We start from the raw sequence: 21610 nt of genomic DNA, 5'->3' as shown, positions 1-21610 counted from the left end.
TGAAAGTTTTACTGCCTGTTCTTTAGAAAGCCTTCTTGCTATTCTTTACAGACATATTACCAAATAAAATTAATTTAATAATTCATACATGAACTCTTTACAGTATCATCTGCCACTTAATGATTTACAAAGACTAACTTTTCATCATGAATTATTTTACACTCTTCTTAAAGGTTAATTTTTACCCCAACATTTTCCCTAACGCAACAAAACTATAAGTAAATCTAAGACAACTAATTAGTTTTACTCAGCTCTTTTAAAAAGCCTAACATGGAATTTAATAATTTTTTGTTGGTTTTTTACTTTAATCAACATCATATTTTTGCCAGTAGACCATTGATTTTTTCAAGTATAACTAAAAGCAGCTAATTTTTGATACAATGGCAAACATGTAAACTATGTTGATTCCTTCAAAGCCTTATTACTTACCAGCTGAGAGCTAATTAGCCTGTTTGCAATCTCCTTGTGGACAACCAAAGTGCACAGATAGTACAGTAAGTTCAGTTTAGAACGTGCTGCTCCTGTATTCTTCTCGCTGGATTCAAGCATGGAACACACTCTTTTCACAAAGTTATTCCAGTCCACATCTTTCATAGATGACAACTTCTCAACTAACCATGAGAGGAGAACAAACATTTAAAGATAATGGATCTTTAATGTAGTTTTAACACACTGCTAAGTAAGATCACCATGAATAACTAAGTTCCAAAGTTTGGATCTAATCATAATTTTAAGACTTAAAATAGTAAAGAAACATGTTAGAATTCATGTCTGAAGACAACAGAAATCAAACAGGAAGCAAGAAGAGAAACAAAGGATAAAAATTCAGCAACGGAAACCTCAAAATATTTTTGAAAGTGCAAGCCTGCTAAGTCCTTCATTTAAGGGAACATTTATTGGCATTATATTTAGGAAAGGTAGCAGTTATCCTTCATCATTACTAATTCTTAATAAGTAAGTGCAGTTTCCTATAAGTAAATTTGAGACAAAACCTAACAAAAATCAGTGAAATCTGTTCACAATAAATAAACTGAAAACATGTATAATAACTCCTACAGGTAGGTATCCACCTAGCTAAGCCTCAGCAAATCAGGACATGGATGACTTCCAAAAGAGCAACAAAGAAATCAAGTCACATGGACAATTAACATATATCCTGTGGTTCAATTCATTGACTACTGCACATGAATTGAGATTTTTTAAGACTTCCTTATCAGTCTAAACAGGTAATTTCAATCTAGAAGCCATATATTCCCTCTGCTTTGGTAGTTATTAATTAATAACTTACAAGCCACCTGATATGCTCTAGTATAGACTATTTAAAAGCATGTTTTCTGTCTTCTAGCCCAATTTACACCTAAGTAATGACACCTTCTAATGCAGGCAAATATACATGGGTAGAGGTGAAAACAGGTTTGGCTTTCAGGTACTCATTGAAATTTTTCCATTTTATCTTTAATCGTTACTGATAAGCAGCACCAAATTCAGTATCTTCAAAAAAACAAGCAGAAAGTTGTCCAGAAGAAAGCTACAACTCTGAAAGCATTACAACCATAAAAAGCACTGTCTCATAATAAATAAATACTAACAAGAGTTAGACATATCAGAACATCAGTGTGATAACTACTTAAATGTAATATGAAACATAATATTTCCCTTATGCACTGGAATCTGATAATTTTTGGATTAATCAAATTAAAAATATTTTTGATTACAGTCTTGACTGGGAGATTGAGTTGTTTTCTTTCCAAACATAAAATTTCTTCTACAAATTAACTCTTCAAAATACATTCTTTATAGAAAGGAAAGATGAACTCTTATGCCTAGGAAGAGGTGCTATGTCAATTCTAGAAGGACTACATATCTGCCTGATATCCCTCTTCAAGCACAGTCCAGTATTTTCCTTAAAATGACGACAGCAAATGTTCCATAGGAATAATTGTTACACTCATGACAATGAACCGACTTTAGTTTTCAGAAATATTTCTAGACATTGAAAATTAACAACAAAAAGACAAACCCCAAACAACTTCACATTATCTTTTGGGACATGAGTGCCATAACATTTCGTGATTAAAGGTAGGACTGGCAAGGCTGCCTAGTATTGTAGCTGATCAACATTGCACATTTTAAGATCTTGTTGCCCCTTGCTTGCCTGAAATTGTCAAATTGTAACAACAATTTGTCAATTGTTGAGTATTTCAGTTTAAATCTCTCAGTTGAAAGAAAATATTCTGATTTTCCCACACTAAACACTGATGACTGCCTCGTGGCAAAAGTTTTGAGCACAGGTTTGTAACTCAAGAAACAGAAGAGAAAGGAGTATCATTTAAGTGTTTGTACTTGCAAAGGCTACTCAAAATTGGTCTAGGTAAAAACACAGCATACACAATAATAGTTTCAGAATAATTAAGAGTTCTGAAACTGTGACCATGTATCATCTACAAGGGGAGGTTACAGGTCTTGCAATAATGAGTTACAGCAGCACATGCAGAACTTGTTGGAATATTCAGCAGATCCATACCTGAATATGCTGGTATGTGTAAAGCTTTCGGGTCAAATCTAACTGGTACTTGCTTCATTATCTGGAAAAAAACCAAACACATTACAACTAGTTTTAATGCATTCCTAGAAAATCTCTAAGTAGATGAACGTGCGAATACAAAGATGCAAAATTTGTACAGGATGGGTGTACATGCTACTGCTCATTACTGAGGAATTTTCCATTGTTTTCTGGTATGTATTTCTCCCAAGCAAATATCTGAGATTTAACTCTATGCTTTTTATATCATTATATAGCTAGTATTTCCATTTAAGTAATTTTTAAAATGGGATTACAAAATCACAGGATTTTTTCAGTTTACATTTTTATCTTGGTTGTATGCAGAAAAATACCTGCATTTGGGTTTCAAAAGCTACTGAAAGGAACTACGCAAGTGATAACTCAACAAAATGTTTTAGCAATTCATTGCCATACAGTAAATACATGTATACACTAGACCACTCATGTATACAAAAAGTCATATTATCAACAGCTAATCATTCATAAGGAATAGAGATTTGTTTCCCTGCAAAACCGTCATTTTCTTGTAGATCACAAAATTGGATGACTGCTCAGTAACTGAGCATTTGAGTGTGATTTTCAGTAAATAAAGAACTTTTAAAAAGGCAACTGTGTAATGGAATTTAGCCTTTGACAGAAGAAGTCTAAGCTTAAGTAGAGAGCTATTTTCTTAAAAAGGTCTTCAATTCCACAGATCTGCAGAACACAGGGAAATTTTACAATTTAAGCTGACATTTCAGCTTTTAAAATTCTGCCAGCATCTAGCAAATCCCTTTCCAGGAGATTAAATTGCAAGCTCTTCAGATTTGCCAGGTGTCAGTGTCATCCTTAAGTCTGAAAAGCAGACTACAGAGTCATCATCAAGCAGGCAATGACTGATTACATGTCCCTGGAACTTAGCAGGCCATTTTGCATTAATGCTGAGTCTGGCATTGCATGGTAAGGAGATTAGTCTACATGTGCACATCAGTATGTGCACCTACCCCTAATCTCATCTCTTATACTTGTAGTAAGAAGAGAAGCAGTGAAGGACTAAGGCTTTGTGTCAGAGTCTTGAGACAGAACTGAGAAATAAACAGTGATAGCATTCAAACATATAATTAACTTTCAAAGTCTCCAATAGGAAGGATGTGTCTCACCCCAAACATATTAAAAGAGTATTATTTTCTAGCCATGTAAGAATTTTAGGTTTTGAAAGTGTTAAGAAATCCATTAAAACAAACCAAAATAATTGTTAATACTAAAGCAATACAGCAATTAAAAGCTGTAAGACATTCCTAATGAGTTTACATGCTTACTTGCAGGGAAAAATCATCTTGCATTCTCCACATCAGTAATTTACTGAGTAAAGTTGCTAAGACTGCTTAATTTTTTCTGGCACAGAAACAAAAGGAAGAATAAAGGGGCTCTTGCCTATCATTCTTTCTACCAATACATCTGCCTATAAATGCACATTACATTGTCATTGCAGTGCAGAGCACTGAATCTTTTTTGATTTGCTCTTCATAGTCAAACTTAAGTGTGAATTCTCTGCTCAGGAGATTCATTACACACTGTTAGTACATTAGAATCCGTACAACCGAAATAAGATGGACATTTGCTGCAACCTCAGGTTTTCTTCAAGAGGGAAAATAAATTTATGTTCAATAGAAACATTATCACACTAAAGAGTAACAAATGTTATTCTGTAAATAGCTAACTCCTAATCTAGAAGGTTTCATAGATGGCTGTGTTTTGAGTATAACAAACCAAAGTTTTGTGTTCATTTAAGTAACAGATATCAAGGCAAGTTATCAGAAAACAAATCTACAAAAGCACTGAACACAGCATTTAGCAGCTTCTATTTCTTGTAAGATATTATTTAATACTATTATTCAATCCCAAAATAACTCATTCCTCCAAATAAGCAACACAATAGGATTATAAAGACTGCCAAAAAACTGTATGAAATCTTGCCAGAAAACTGGGTGGAACTACTTTAAAATGAGAACTATAAAATACAGGAAAGGAGTTTCACCCTGATTAAAAATTTATCTGCAAAAATAGTTTCAACCACAAGTTCCTGAATCATATATTTTGTTTTGCTATACCTTTGGATTGTCAATGATTGGTGTCACGGTAAGATCAGATTCAGTGTAAATGAGCTCTTTCAATTTTGACTCCATATCCTGCTGACTTGAGCACACATTTTCAGCCTAGAAGAAGAACAAGGTTTTTTTAAAATCTGTTTTGTACCCAAAAAGAGTTAATCATGTTTATTCACAAAATATTTCATTTCAACATTATACCAAGCAGTCTGACCATGGAAACATATTCTAATTTGCTTTTTATTTATGTAACAGCATATAGAACCAACTACAAATTATAGTAAAAGAAACTTATTGAAAGAAAAAGTATTAGGTCAAAATGTAGATTGAGAAGAAAGAAGACAACTTGTCTTTTATGCACTAGGGCAAAAAAAAGGAGACTAAGAATCTTTCTTAACTCCTACATAGAAGTTCTGCAAGTATTTTTTTCAAACAACTTGCACACTTAATTATGGAAGGATGCAAAAAAAAGTTAACTTTACCACAGACTTCAGGCTGGTATTCTAACTAGAGATACCACCACCCCTCAATATAAACTTTTTACTCACTTTTTTCAACCATGAATCTCCTTGTGAAGAATTTTTGATTGGGACAGTAGTAGCATCACATATTTCTACTGCAGAGTTAGTTCTAGGTGTGGGACGAGAACTTCAGCAAAAGAAAGAAAAAATAATTAAAAACCATTAGAAACTACAGATTAAGCTTCATTGCAAACTACTTTTTTGTTGCTCTTTTGGAACTTTCATGTCAGCAAACTTTCAAAACTGATTAACATAACTTACACTATGTTCTGCCTGATTCACTAACTAAACATGACTTTTCTGTCTTTAAATGTGTTCTGACAAGGTTAAGATTTCTTTGCTGGTTAGAAAAGGGAAGATGGTATTTTGTTGTAGTTATCAAATGAATGTAATTTGATTATTTTCTCAGCTAAAATGACTCCAAACTGGAGGCTAAACCATTCTTATCTTAACTCCTAATAAAAGAAACACACAAAGCAAATTAACTTGACAAAAAATTGCAATGTATTTTATGTCATTCTCTTACCATACACAAGTTTTGGCTAAGTAATGGAAATTAAAAACTTCCTAATTTTTGTATATCAATTTGTGTATCATTTTGGGAACTGGGTTTACCTTTTCCTTTTTAAAATCCTGTCAACTAATTAGAAAATTAAGAGAGACTAGAATACTGCCAAGTTGCAATTGTCATAATGCTTCTAGTGAACTTGGAGTTTATAGTACACAATAAATTAAAACATTTTAAATCAACTTTAGAATTATCATGATTGGCAGGCCAGGAGACTAGTTAAATCAACAGCTTTGAATGAACATGTTTTCTTGATTAGCAGAAAGTAATAGACACATTAAGTTGAAAATCAGATTTATTAGAAAAAACAACTAAATTAAAAATACAAACAACAAACGAAATTAAAGACACTCAGGAAATCAGTGATCAAATGATTAACATAATCATTTTCACCTTCCATCTATTTGCAACAAAAATTTAAAATTAAAGGGCACAATGAAGGAATGCCAAAATATTACCTACATAAAAACATATTAAATATTCAGTAAACATATGACATTTATGGTAAAAAAAATGTATCAGGATGTTCTTGGAATTTTAGTTCCTAAACAAAAAAAATCCATGATTTCTAGCTAGGAAGCTGGACAAATGATTCCAAACACATAGATTTGTTAAATATATTTTTTTCAATCTACTCAACTAATTTGCTTTCATATACGTTTGAGATACAGATTCAATTCTCAGACAGTTTCTCAGTTTAAAACAAGACAAGAGATTGCTGAATTAACCTAGTTAAAATGAATGAGATCTATTCCATTTTCACAAGCAGAAGAAGCCACTGCTGTTAAAAGCTTATTAACTGCTCCAGCAGCTAATTAAATTCTGATGCCAAGTGCCAGGTAAGCAAGTTTCTTTCACTTCAATGTTTTAATATTTTGCTAGACATCACATACACTGCTTTCAGAAGTTATATCATTGATGCAAAGAGAATTTCAGAACAGATTTTTTAGCTGTTTGCATTAAATTTCAAATTTTGTTTTTAACGTATTTTTAAATAAATTACATTGCTAAAAAGATATTTGCATTCCCATTGTAGCCTTTCGTTTGATCAGCTTGCTAAATCAAATGCTACTTGAAATTACTAATAACATATGTTTAAGTGTGATGAAAATTATAAGTGAGAAAAATTATAAGTGAGATGAGAATTAATACTTTAATAAAACCAACTAAAATAACTTCTGTACACAGTATGATGTACAAAAGCCCTATTTCAGGTTATGCAAGAAGCTTAAAAGAATATTTTCAAACTGGAATATTTCTGCTTGATGTTGACAAGAAAAGTATTTCACTAGACAATCTTCTTGGCTTGAAAGCTAGTACAAAGTTTCAGAATCAGGCCTCAACTAAAACAAATCACTGTTAAATTAATCACTATCTTTTATTTTATACACATGTAGTACTTAATAGACTCTTACCAATACCTTGCAAAGAAAAGCTACAGGAAGAATTTATTAACAGATCATATGCTGAATGCTTATTCTTATGTATTTAAAGCAATTGTACTCCAAGAGAGGGAAGAGAGAGAAGGAGAAAGAGAGAGAGAGACAGAAAGAGAGAGAGAGATCTAAACAAATTTTAGCTTTCTGTTTAGACAGACAGTTAAGTAATCAAAAATTTACTTTCAAAAATAAGAGTAATAAAGTCATATAAGCTTTAACTATACACACTGTTTTCACAGCTCTTCAAATGTATTTTATTATTATTTTTTAACTGGTAATAGAAAATTTAAAAGGCAACACAGACACAGTGTTATAGTCATAATAATAAAATGTTTGAAGAGACAAAAACCTACACCAAACATACAAGATTACAAGGAGGTTTTCATACCTGAGAAGAAATATGGATTCATTTGATTCACCATCAGCTGCACTTTTGGGCCGCAATTCAGTCTGAGTTTCTACCGAAAAGAGAACGTGAACTTGCAATCAGAGGTTAAAATCAAATAAAACATAGGGAGTAAATATGTTGTTAGGATTGATAAAACAGCTAAAAATAACATAATGAGCAATATTACCTATTTTGAAAGAATTGCTTGATGATTTAAGACCTGCCCTTGAGGATGACAGGTTATCTAGATTTTCATGATCATCCACTGACTCTTTGGCACTAGAAGAAACTGGTAACTCTGTGTCTTCTTTGCTGTTTAATAAATGATATTAATTCCAGATTTTTAAAAAAGAGGATTGATTATATAAAAAAAATTATTATATCCATTATCTGTTGCAATTGTTAGCATAAGATTAGCAGTCATTCTCTAGAACAAAACACTCTTTAAATATGTGTTGCACATACTTTTTATATTGGTAATGGCAATGATGAAAAATAAGTTTACAGCAAGTAATTTGGAGAATATTAAAAATTCTATCATTAGAACTTAAATGAAAGACACTAAAAAAGTTAAATTATTACCCCATGATACAAGAGATACTAAAGAAATACTAAAAGCATTACAGACATTTTAAACTTCACAGGAAAAAGACACAAGAAATCTATCTCCTAATGAATAATGAAGTCTGTAGCCGAGATTAAAACCACGTTTTTGTTTGTGTAATCCTTTACCGTCACACTTGAATGCAATTTTATTGGTTTTGGTTGTTTGGGCATTTTTTAACATGTCCTTATATTATTTACATGGAACTGGGTCATAAAACCTTAATGAAGGCTCTACAGGATATCAAATATTAATCCAATCCACACTGAGAAGAAAATAGATACATAGGCCTCACAGTTGGAAAAGAGAGAGTACTGAGCTTCTTTTGCATGTCAAACCAATGTTTTACATTTTCATATTTTTCAGTTAGTGCATTCATCAGCACATATTTTAGAGGACTTAGAATAACCTCAAGAGTATGGCCAAATAGCCCAATATTTTGCAGGAGATTAAGATTCCTCTGGTTCTCTGGAAATTCCCCAAAATTAGCACTATCAGGATGTTGATGGATGTCTTGCTAAAATCTTGAATAAAATCTTAGTTTACAATATAAACTTTAAATATTAATTTTTTTGCAGGTGAAAGCAGTAATAAAATTAGAAGACAAAAAGCTGTATCTCAGACTATAAGAAACATTAATAACAAAAATACTGCAGCACTGGTACCAGAAATAGATATTAAAAAACATGAGAGAAAATTTTGAAGTAGGTATAACAAAACACTCAGCATTCTAAAACTATTTTGACATTAGATCTCCACATTGGAACCTGAAGTATCTTTCAAACATTTATAACAAAGTAACATACAAAAAAAATGCTAAATGTCCTAATTCAAAATTAGAAACACAAAAACCAGCAAGGCAACAGGAGTCTAGAAGAAAACTAACTTTTTTAATACAGAAAAACCATTTGTACAACAGGTTTGGGCATTTCTGCATATGTAGCAGTGTAAAGTATTAAATATTTAGAAAAAAATCTCTACAATTAGATTAATGAATCATGTCATAAATAAAGAATATAGGTCAGCTGCATTTGCAAGATCATAAGGCTGAACCACAGCTCTAAGATGCTGCAATGATAGGCTTTGTGAAGCTGTAAGCCTAATGCATAAAAACAAACAAAAAAACTTACCAAAGATAAAACAGACCCATAGTTATAAGATTCTACAAAAGTGTTAAAAAATTGCAAGTCAGATTCATACAACAATATTATATAATATATAAATAAAAATGAGAGCATTTAGCTTGGAAGTGAATTTCGACACATTCTACAGCCAGTAGGAAGGAGTCAGTTGAAAGTGAATGGACAGCGCAATACACTAAGAGGCTAATACAATTCCTAAACATCCAAAAGCACTTACAGGATAGTGTAAAACTCCATTCATTATTTCATGAAAATTGTAAGAAAAGTTCAAAAGATATAAAATGTACAGACAATAAAATATATTTTATCTTTGCTTATATTTACTAAAAGAAATATTCGTTGAACTTCCAGTACCTCAAGCTTGTGCCCTGTCTGTCTGCAGAACCACCACCACAATGGCTAAAGGATCCTTTCCAGAATGGATGCTGCAATAGGTCTGTCCAATTCAGCCTTTGGAAAAGCAACAAACATAAAAGCAGTGGCTAAGTACAACTGCACAGACACATACCAGACAAGGTTTTGAACACAGTGACACTACAGAGCAGTTATTCCTGTTGTTTGCTTCTATTTGGACAACAAGCAAGTTTTCTTACAGGACAAACTTTTGCCTTAAATCAGAACAGAAAATTCACACAACAGAGCTATGAGAATGAAGGAAACTGCAGAGTTAATCCCACATGTAAATTGTCTGACATACCCTACAACTTATAGCTCTAAATTATTTAACAATAGAACTGTACCAGGTTTAAGTTAAAGCCTAATGAAATACAGGTGGCTATTGCTCTGGAAAAGCAAAGCCATCCAATTCCAAACTGCCTATCATTCTGTCACAAAGTTATCTATTTAGCACCAGGTACAAAACAAACAAACAAAAAATACCCTTAATGAAAACAGTAATTCCATATATCTTCATCTAAGAAAAAGCACAGTTTGCTCTTTTATACAAGGGATGAAATTTTTTTGCATTCTTTTTCATCTACAAAATACTATACATACAGCATCACAATGATTATTTTCTCCAGAGGTGACAATATAAACAGCTGTCATGGATTAGGCAGTTTACCTTTTCTGAGGATCCTTTTGAAGTAACCCATCAAGCAAACTTATGAACTCAGGAGAAGGTTTGTGAAAAGCAAAATCTGTAAAGGGAAGCACTTAAGATCAGTACTGGATAGCAAAAACAATCATCACCCAATGTAAACCACACTATTCTACAGATCATGCTAAAAACTTTCTTGATAGTAATCTCTGAAAACAAACCTCAATGTCTAAAGGATCTTAAACATACGCTCTTTGCATGTCAAAGAATCCTCAAAAAAAACCCCAAAACAAACAGACTACTAATGCTTGGACATCAAACAAATAATAATTTTTTTTTATTATTTGTAACTTTAAAAAAAAAGCACCCTCCAATTATCAGATAGCTTACCAGGAAGAAATTAAGCAGAGTTAAAATCTGCTTAAATTGAAAAAGAGCCACTAATATATTAGGATATCTGTGAATAACACTCATGCCCAGAATGACCAAGATAAAAAATTCCACCCCAGTAAATAGATATAGTGCTAACAATTAAAGTAAATTATATATGTCGCCATCAAAAGGGAAACAAGCATTCATCACTAACAGGGAATTATCACAGGAAGGCATTGCTAACTTTCACTTTGGATAACTAACTGATTCCTGCAACCAGCCTCAGAACAAAAAGGGCAAACCAAAGCTTTGTAGTATTATTGTGACTTGATCCATTAAAGAATAATAGAACCCTACTGTCTGATCCTGGTCGCAATGGATCTTCAGATAAAATCTTTTCAATTAATTCAGAACGGCTTTCTGACAGGAATGGTGGTTTTCCTACAAACAAACAGAAGTGGATTTCACAGATTAGGCAAACTTCAAAATGGTTGTAAGGTACAATGATTTATCATGAGCTCATTTTCCTGAGAAAGCATCCAAAGAAATTAATAACCTCAGTCTGAGTACTATTTATCAAGTTTTCTTGTCAAATTAAATTCCAAATCTTTGATTAAATTCTTTCATCATGAACAGCAAAAGAAACCACAGACATAAGAGGCACCAAAAATATCTTGATGACATTTTTGACCATGATAGCATAAGACAACAGGAAAAGACAGAAATCTCTGTATCTGCGTTACTGTGTTGACCCAACAGATCCGTATTTTGCTTAAGGTTTAAGAAGGCTGCAGTATAATTCTCTTCTGTGATGAAACTTCCTTCTAGCTGAAGCTATGGGTATTTTATGTGCAGGGAACCAAATTACTCTAGTTTTACAATAGTGAGGCAGTTTCCTCTTTCAAAGTTTAAAATAATGCACACAGAGTTTAATACCAAGGAGATAAAAAACACTATACTGTCAGAATTTGAGGGCTGCCATAATTTTAATTAATAGTATTTAAACCCTTCATGTTGGTTAGTATTGTTGTCAATAGCAGCACTTAAAAGTATTGTTTCACCTGATTATTGGATAAAGACACTTTTTGGTTTTTTAAGCACAGTTAGTATGTTCTTCAAGAAATCTTCAAAACCTGTCTCAAGTTTTCCTATGTCCTAACTTCCCTAGACAGTTCATCAGAATTTACTCTGGGACTATAAACTATGTTTCCATTATCACAGATACTAAATAGATATACAAACTTACAACCTGAGAACATTTCATAGAGTAAACATCCCAGGGACCACAGATCACTGGCTTTGCAGAAGTTTTTGCCCTTTATTACTTCAGGAGCTGTGTATAATGGAAAGCCTACAAAATACAAAATGTATAATTAATGCTTTGGTTATTCATTCAGCATTCACCTTTTTCAACACTTCAAACTTTGTCTCCAAACATCATCAAGCTATAGATTATCTTCACTCAACATAAAAGAAAACTGAAATAGCAAATGTAAGTAGTTTCCAAGGAACTTCCCTGCTACACTTTCACTGGATTATGTAGGATCAAATATGCTACTTTGTTGTTTATTTCACTTCAGTTACTAAACTGACTTGTGCTGCACTTTTCAAACACAGTGATTACTGCAAAGAATGTTTTGATTTGCTTTAACAGCTTTAAGAGCCAAGCAATTTGAGCAGAATGGCAAATCAGTCTCACATGAGTAACAGAAATAATTACATTACATTAGATTTGGGGTTTCTTTTTTTTAAAGCTATCCCAAGAAATAAACCTTCACAAACTTAGTAAACTCTGTTACAAAGAACAAGGTAGCTATCCAATGAAATCACTGATCTAAACAGTTATGGCTCTTTTCCCACTAAAACACTAGTAAAACATCACATATCAAATTATAGCAGCTTATTCACACATCTCTTTTGATTGATACAGGAATAAAATTTACAGTTCCTATTTCTACAGATTTCTCAAAAATCTCTAAAGAAATTATACTAACTAAGTAAAAGTGCCATCTCCATAGTCCCTTAAAAAGTTTACTTTGGGTTCTTTTCTTCTTGGGTTTTATTTTTTTAAATGACAAAAGCTCATTAACACACATACCAAAACAGTTCTGAAGAGCAACAGGAAAGAGATTAGATTTGTATCTCCTCCTGAATAAAGACCTAATCTTGGTCTTATTTTTTCCAGTGTGGAAATAATAAGAAGGAGGAGCAAGGAGAGATCTCTTTGCTCCTCCTTATTTTCAGAAGGAGACAGCAAGGAGAGCTCTCTTTGTTCTCATAAGATATTATGAAGAATTCTGTTGTTTCTGGTAAAAGGAATTGATATATGGGACATCGTTATCTTAGAAATAGAGGTGTATGAGATGTTCCAAAATTATGACTAGTAAAAGATTCAGAAGATTAAAAACAAGTTTCGAATTTTTCACATTTAATGAAAAAACCCCCATGGTATTTGCAGTGGATTTGCCTGTTGAAACTGAAGCACAGTAACTTTCTCAGACCTTAAAACGATATTATCATTCTTTAAGGTAGTGAAAGAATTGACCTCAAGCTAGAAATAACCTAGAGCAGGTGCACCAAAAAGGACAATGAAAGTACAGCAGTGCAGTGCCCAATAAAATAAGCAATAGTTCTGTGTAGTACTTCCTGAATTTTCTGTCTACTTTTAACTCTAACTTTGGGGAATTTAGTTCCAGATCTTATAGAGAGCACCTGCAGCACAAGCTTTTTAGAAGTCCATAAATAATTCCATAGCTCAATTTTTTTCTGAGACAAAACAGGATTAATTCTAAATCATTTCTCTTTATCATAATCACTGGTATTCCAACTTCCATTCTGTCTCTTTGGTGTAAGTTAATTCCAGCTAGTAAAAATCTCATACCTTGAACTATACTTTTAAAGTATGTTTGCACAGTGTTTTCATTAATATCTTCACCTTCTTCAGCTCCAGCTAAAGCAAAAACTTTTTCCAAGTCTTCACCATCTGCTCTAGCCCGGCAAAAACTACTGAATTTCAAAGTGCCAGACCCTTCCAGTAGAATCTATTAGAACAAAGAAAATCCAATATGCTAGTATCATATACTAAAACTGACATTTCCAACATGAAATAGTTTATTATAAAAATAATCCCAATCTCAAACCATTTAAGTACATAGAGAGGATCACTATAACCAAAAACACTGAAGTTTTTCTTTTAAGTCAATGCCAATAGTATCTTTCTCTTATAACCACAATAGAGCCCTTAAGAGGTTCAATATGCACTTTTGTTTACTCATTATTAAATCTAAATAAACAATGATGCTACTAGAGAAAAGACAGTTAAAGTAGAGCAAAACTTCATAGGAACATATAAGTCTAGTAAAACCAAAGAGGGCTTCATTTGAGAAAAAAAAAAGAATTTTTCTCATTTTACATAGCAGAAACTTCCACAGATTTTGTCTGATGATGATGAGAGTTTTCTCTGGCCAGCCACTGCCTATTCTTTCAACTAAAACCTTCATAATCCCAAAAACCTTGTTTAGAGAAATAGATCATTCAGCCAGAAGCAGGGGGCAGGGCACAGAAGAAGTATTAACTTTAGCATTTTACTTTCTGTTGAAATGAGGACTTTACAGCAGCATTCTTCTTTGGAAGACTACTGATTCATCTACACAATGTATTTTTAGTGCTTTTAGGTCCACAAATGACAGGAACTGAGTAGAATTGTGGAAGATTTTACCAAAAATTAAGACAATGGCAACTTGATCATTTATAGATCAAGGTCAAAACCAATTACTATTAAGCAAAAAAAAAAAATTTATTATAGTCAATTTTATTCTGGTGACTACATGAATTAAAAACAAACAGACTTTAGCAAACCTCTACATAAATTACAGACATACACAAAATGAGAAACTACATAAAGACTTGTATTTTTATAAAGGAATAAGATGATAATTTCCATGGTATGTGCAAATAATATAGAAATCTATTAACAAAGAAACTTTAGTTAAATTTACTCTGTCATTAGCATTTTCCATGACTGCAAAAATATTCTGCAGCATGATAGAATAATAACAAATTTATATCTCCAAGGATAGAGATGTAAAATCTTTCATTAAATTAAACCAGTACACCAAGTCAAAAGGAATATATCACATTGTATCAGATATATACCAAGTAAAGAAATCAATTATATCATAAAATATTCAAGCTACAGACTTGTCTCTGATTGTCTTCATATATATTATAAAACAACCTCACAACTGAGGTAAGCTTCTTCCAACTGGTAAAATACAAACAATAAAATAAATGCTGATAGCATGAAAAGTAACATCCAGTGTCCCTATAGATAAAATCCCTCCTCACCTTTCCAGGTTTCAATTCACAATAGATAATTCCATGCTTATGAATATGGTATAAACCAGTAACCAGATCAACACCAAATTCTCTCACCACATCTTCTGGTAAACACTCATCCTGAGCAATGACAGATTTTAGAGAACCACCTGAAATACATATAGTCAGCAAGTGCATAAAAAGAGGTCACACAAGTATTGCCCAAATACATAAACTTCAAAATATGTCAATCAAAAACCAGTATCAGTAGATATTAAAAATATTTATTGATATCTAATAGTTACAAAATCTAAGACGTACAAAAAATTTATTTTTAGTACTGTGAAAAAATCTGAATTTTATCCAGAATAAAACTGACTGCATGACTTCAAAACTACTTCAATATTATTTTACAAAGGAAACAGAAGGGAAAAAAGAAATCCAGAAACTGTGTCACTTCACAGTGTAATAGTACTCTGTGCTTTTATTAAAATTCCTTAACCAGATTCCTGATGCAGAAGTTAAAAGAATAAATAATACCAACAGCAGGCTATCAACTTTTAAGAACAATTGCTAAAACTAAGGGCAGGCCATTTTCCAGTTAAACTGTTTCCATAATATGGCCAAACACACAAAACAGCAACACAGAAATATTTTGCATCTGATAACAGAAACTATCTTTGAGACAAGTAAGAGAAATCTTCCATATTTCAAAAGTATTTTTCAAGTCTCAACAAAATTTAGAATAAATCCACATCTTATTCTAAGTAAGTTAGCTCCAAGACACTCACCTTACAGCAAACCATAAAACTGCAAGCTAAAACACCTGATAATTTTTCAACAATAAAAGGCTGCCTGTCTAATAATTGAAATATGTACCCCAAAGTTAGACTAAGCAAATAGACCAAAGCCTCCATATGAGCCATTAAAATCACTTTTAATCACTGAAAGAATGACCTGACTTTTTTTCTCAGAACTCGTAAGTTCTCTTCTTCGTTAATTTTTCAAACAGAATTCTGGATAAATAAAAAGGCTGAGTGTAACATGGACTTTTACTATTAAACAAACTCCAAAATCCTAACATGCATACATGCATATTGGCTCTCTTTTCTTTCCTTTCCATATGGAGGAAAGCATGCTGTCATAAGTTTAAAACATGTAGCCATCACAATTAAAGAAAGCTTTACAAGATCCCTTTAATAGATTGACAAGAACTTATCAAAACTAACTGAACAACTTAATGTAGTTTGGGTTCTCAGAGTTTCCAAATTATAATTTTAACATGGAAATCAAAATACTTATGCTGAATAGGAAAACAATTTAAATCATTCTCTTTAGCTGCCGAATTGCCCTTTGAATAAAAATTAATTTGAACAATATTAAGTCATTAGAACTGATTTGCTCCTTGATGTCTTTTAAAGAGAATGCCAAAGCAGCCAGTCCTTGGAAAATTTCCCAAGTAATTTTTACTGACCTACCTTCTGACTATTCACAGAAGTATAATTTGCCTTTATGTTCCCCGATTGGCATTCTCTCTTCAGCTCTTAAAAACCAGCATTATGTAACTCAACTAACTTTTCAAAGAGGCATACAGTGAAGCAGAGAAGCATGATTTCAATTGATTTCTAAAAATGTTTCCAAGAGCAAAGCCACTTTTATATATAAACAGAATTCTCAAGTTAATAATCAGAGAAGTACACTTTTTTCAAAGATCTAAGCATTTGTTGTGGAGAAGCTGCAAGAAATCTCTTATAAATACTCATTCTATAAATGTTTACCTTTGAGCTCATCTTACCTGTGCATAATTCCACTACAAGCCAGAGATGGTTGCTTGTTTCATACCATTCATAAAATGTCACTATATTCTTATGTGTGAGTCCCTGAGTCAGACGAATCTAGAGCGACATTTTTAACATACTTAAGTGGGGGAAAGACATAAATGTGTCCATATGCACTTGAGGCATGGGAACAAGAAACAATACAATCTACTCTAGATTAGCTTTAGATTACTTTTTCTCTTGCCTTTTCTAGTGCACTAACATTATTCTTCAAATATTTTATGTTACATGTATGTTAAGAAAAGATAACTGTCCTCACAGACCCTGCCCAACTCACCTGTTTTTAAAATACAGAAAAAAAACTAGTAAGTCCCAACTCAAAATTATAAATATTACTTAACTTTCCTGCACCACTAAATAATAAACTGGAAATTAGAATTTGGAGTCAAACTTGCACTTCTACATTTTTTTTCAATAAGAATACAAATGAGAGATAATACAGCAAGAAGAAGTGAAAAGAAGCTTTACCATCATTCTTAATCTTGTCAAAGAAAACCACTCAAAAGACCCCAAAATCTGTATTTCCATAACAGCTACATGGCCTAATCTCTACAGAAGCCTTTTTCTTGCTAGAGTGGTATGTAAGGTATCCCCAAGAGATTTGTAAGGTCAATACAGTCCTAAGAACAAAAAAGGTCCCAAGAAATTATCTTTGAAAAAATGAGGGGGAATATGAAACCATGTAGTGGTGTTTGCAGGGGTTCCAGGACAAGGGAAGAGATGAGAATCTTGACTCCATGTTTCAGAAGGCTGATTTATTATTTTATGATATATATTATATTAAAAGAAAATTATATATTAAAACTATACTAAAAGAATAGGAGAAAGGAATGGAATGATAATAAAATCTTGTGACTGATCAGAGAGTCTAAGACAGCTGGACTGTGATTGGCCATTAATTGAAAACAACCACATGAGACCAATCAAAGATGCACCTGTTGCATTCCACAGCAGCAGATAATTATTGTTTACATTTCATTTCTGAGCCTCTCAGCTTCTCAGGAGAAAAGCTCCTAATGAAAGGATTTTTCATAAAATATGTCTGTAACAAAACTGAATCCATTTTGCATGGAGAGGTTTCAGTATCCAGGTGGGGAGGTCTGCAGGACTGGCTTCTGTGAGAAGCTGCTGGAAGCTTCCCCTGTGTCTGACAGAGCCAATCTCAGCCAGCTCCAAGACAGACCCACTGCTGGCCAACGCCAACCCACCAGTGATGGTGGCAGCACTTCCAGAATAACATTTAAAAAGGGGGAAAAACACTCTTGTATAACAGCAGCAGGGGAGAGGAGTGAGAATGTGTGATAGAAGCAACCCTGCAGACACCAAGGTCAGTGCAGAACGAGGGGCAGAAGGTGCTCCAAGAGCAGCAGAGATTCCCCTGCAGCCCCTGGTGAAGGCCAGTGAGGCAAAGCTGTCCCTCTGCAGCCCAGGGAGGTGCATGGCAGAGCACAGATCCATCTGCAGCCTGTGGTGGACCCCACTCCAGAGCAGGTGGAAACCTGAGGGGGGCTGTGACTCTCTCAGCTGTCTGTGCTGGAGCAGGCTCCTGGCAGGACCTGCAGACCCATAGAGAGGAGCCCATGCTGGCTGCTGACAGGATGTGTAACCTGGGAACTCACACTGGAACAGCAGGTTCCTGAGGGACTGCACCCATGGAAAGAACCTACATTGGAGCAGTGCATGAAGAACTGCAGGCTGTGGGAAGGACCAACACTGAAGAAGGTTGTAGAAGACTGTCTCCCATGGGAGGGACCCCTTGCTGGAGCAGGGGAAGAGCATGAGGAGAACAGAGGAGCAACAGAGATGGCGTCTGCTGAACTGACCCCACTCCCCATCTCACTGCATCTCAGGCAAGGGAGGAGAGAGAGAAAATTGGGAGTAAAGCTGAGGCCAGGAAGAAGGAGGCATGGAAGAAAGGTGTTTTAAGATTTGGTTTTGTTTACCATTATCCTACTCTGGCAATAAATTCAATTACTTTCCCTAAATCGAGTCTGTTTTGCCTGTGAAGGCAAGTGGAGAGTGATCTCTTCCTACTCTTATCTTGACCCATTAATTGTATTTTCTGACTCCTGTCCAGTTGAAGAAGGGAGTGATAGAGCGGATTTGGCGGGAACCTGGCATCCAGCCAAGGTTAACCCACTACAGAAACAGAATGTCCTACTGGAAAAGTAAAATATTTGAACTGTACAACTGTATCAGTTTCCTTTCCAGACAGTATCATATTTAAAGCTTTGCCAAGGTTTTACAAACCAGAATTGATTCAGTTTAAATTATATTCTTTCATTAAAAAAATTTATTCTTGCTAAGCAAAAAATAGATTGTTTACTAGAAGTTATTGCTACCACTGGATTTGCACAACTAATAACAAAATAAAGCAAACCACCACACGTAACTAGTTTTACAAGTTCACTAACACATCACAGAAACAGTAAGACTGTAAACATGTGTTCATGCATGCAATCTAAAAACCAATAAAATCATATGAAGAAATATATACATTTTTAAAAGACTGTATTTAAAGAATAAGAACTTGAAATCTTGAGAAGCTGGTCTAAATGTGACAAACTCCATCTTAAAGAAAAACATTACACTTTTCTATAACTTGTGCAACCAGAATTTTTAGGCTGTATTTTTTTCCCAGATTTAGCAGGAAAAGAAACCCCATTACTTACCCAGTTTGCTACTCCAACTCTCTTGCATTTATCAGTGCAAATAATGGCAACAAAATTAATTGTCCCTTTTCTTCTACCTTTATAAACAACTGTCGTATTTCCTCTTCCAATCTCCTCATACAAAACAAAGTTCTCCATGCTTTAGGACACTTCACAGGCAACAGACTGGAAACATGGCACTAATCTCATAAACAAATAAACCTAAAGAAAGGAGGAGAAAGGGGAAGCCTTCAAATTTAATGACCATTCACGTATAGTAGTCACCCTCCCCATTACCATGAATAGGGATTCCGTACTTCCAGAAAGATTGGATACAATTGCTTTGCAGAAGACCTCCTCTCAGGAAATGTGATCAAAATTTTGAAAAGCTGAATTTTACACTTCCAAAGATCATATTCAAAAAGTAATAGACTGGCTAGTAGATACAAATTCTAAATGGTATTATCTGTAAAAATGCAAGAGGGTACAGGGAAAATAGTCTCAGATTCTCAAGAGTAATGGCTATGCTTTTATTCCAGCACACAAACCAATGGAGCATAGAATCATAAAATCATAGAATGGCTTGGGTTGGAAGGGACCTTAAAGATCATATTGTTCCAATGCCCCTGCTGCGGGCAGGAACACACGCCACCAGAACACTGTACTCAATGTCCTGTTCAAGCAGGCCTTGCACACTGCCAGGGATGGGACACCCACAGCTGCTCTGACACACAAAACAGACGTTCAACAGATGGATTTTGAGATAAAATAAAAAGAGATCAGTTAAACTGATACCAAAGGTGAAAAGATGAAGTAAGAAGGCCATCATGGAAGCCTCCCAAGCCACCACCTGTAACGAAGCAGGAGTGAACCCCCACAGAAGCACTCAAAGTGGCAGCCTCCAGGCACCCAGGGAACTGATTTGCTCTGGGCCGCATACAGGACCAGCACAGCAAGGACACGCGGTTCCCTCTCTTTACGGGGGAATGGCCAAACCGCTCCGAGCGGAGCACCCGAGCACGACCCGCGATCTCCTGCGCTCCCAGCTCCGTCGGGGGCGGTCAGGCCTGAGGCGCTGCACGGCGGCCCGGAGACGCAGCCGCCTCCCGACCCACTTGCAGCACAGGGGAGCGGGCCGTGAGGTCTCGGTAGCGCTCCAGCCGGGGGTTCCAGCCCCGCCCCGGGTCCGCTCCCGCACCTTGGACCGAGGGACGGCGGCGGAGGGAACGAGAGGGCGGTGAGGGATGGGGTGAGGGGGGCGGTGAGGGGATGGGGTAAGGGATGCGTGAGGGGCCGCTGGGCGCGCGCGCTCCGCCGCGTAACGGCCGCGAACGTGCGCGGGAAACGGGGAAAGGTGCGAGAGCCGTACCTGTGTGCGGGGATGGAGCCGGAGGGAAACGGGAAAGGTGCGAGAGCCGTACCTGTGTGCGGGGATGGAGCCGGAGGGAAAGGGGAAAGGTGCGAGAGCCGTACCTGTGTGCGGGGATGGAGCCGGAGGGAAAGGGGAAAGGTGTGAGAGCCGTACCTGTGTGCGGGATGGAGCCGGAGGGAAAGGGGGAAAGGTACGAGAGCCGCACCTGTGCCGGGGATGGCCCCGGCGGGAAAGGATGGGAACGACAGCCATACCTGTGTGCGGGAGATGCAACCGCTGGGAAAGGAGGGGAACGACAGCTGCACCTGTGCCGGGGATGGACCCGGCGGGAAAGAGGGGGAACGACAGCCGCACCTGTGCCGGGGATAGACCCGGCGGGAAAGCAGGAGAGGAATGACAGCCGTAGCTGCGCCGGTGATGGACCCGGCGGGAAAGGATGGGAACCACAGCCGTAGTGCGGCGCGGGATGGATCACCGCCACGCCATCGCCATCAACGGAAACAGCGGAGCCCCGCCCCCGGGACGGAGTCTCCCATGCCCCGGTGGCAGTGTCTGGACAGGACACTGGTCCCTGCGCGCCACAAAATACAGACAAGCGGGAAAGGCACCGGCTCAGCAGGCAGAGTGACTCCGGGAACCGGAGCGTTTTGCTGTCCTTTATTCCAGCTGGAATGCACCGCCAGATCCCACCGGGCTGCGTCCCCGCACC

General features: G+C 35.7%; 1 protein-coding gene across 1 annotated transcript in view; it reads right to left on the bottom strand.

Moving 5' to 3' along the window:
* ULK4 (unc-51 like kinase 4) overlaps window positions 1-21369 on the bottom strand; it is a 209986-nt gene extending 188617 nt beyond the window's left edge. Inside the window, exons 1-15 of the mRNA XM_058808529.1 lie at window positions 21156-21369; window positions 19551-19751; window positions 16836-16935; window positions 15071-15210; window positions 13605-13764; window positions 11973-12074; window positions 11081-11164; window positions 10376-10451; window positions 9667-9762; window positions 7754-7878; window positions 7567-7636; window positions 5199-5298; window positions 4654-4758; window positions 2525-2585; window positions 430-611 (exon numbers count right to left, since the gene is read on the bottom strand). Coding sequence (XP_058664512.1) covers window positions 430-611; window positions 2525-2585; window positions 4654-4758; window positions 5199-5298; window positions 7567-7636; window positions 7754-7878; window positions 9667-9762; window positions 10376-10451; window positions 11081-11164; window positions 11973-12074; window positions 13605-13764; window positions 15071-15210; window positions 16836-16935; window positions 19551-19688 — 1539 coding nt within the window. The 5' untranslated portion in view covers window positions 19689-19751; window positions 21156-21369. The remainder of the gene's footprint in view (window positions 1-429; window positions 612-2524; window positions 2586-4653; window positions 4759-5198; window positions 5299-7566; window positions 7637-7753; window positions 7879-9666; window positions 9763-10375; window positions 10452-11080; window positions 11165-11972; window positions 12075-13604; window positions 13765-15070; window positions 15211-16835; window positions 16936-19550; window positions 19752-21155) is intronic.
* Between the last annotated feature and the right edge of the window lie 241 nt (window positions 21370-21610).

The sequence above is a fragment of the Ammospiza caudacuta genome, chromosome 1 (assembly GCF_027887145.1).
Source record: "Ammospiza caudacuta isolate bAmmCau1 chromosome 1, bAmmCau1.pri, whole genome shotgun sequence".
NCBI lineage: Eukaryota > Metazoa > Chordata > Aves > Passeriformes > Passerellidae > Ammospiza > Ammospiza caudacuta.
Note: the sequence above shows the minus strand (reverse complement) of the source record. Positions and strands in the feature narration are given on the sequence as shown.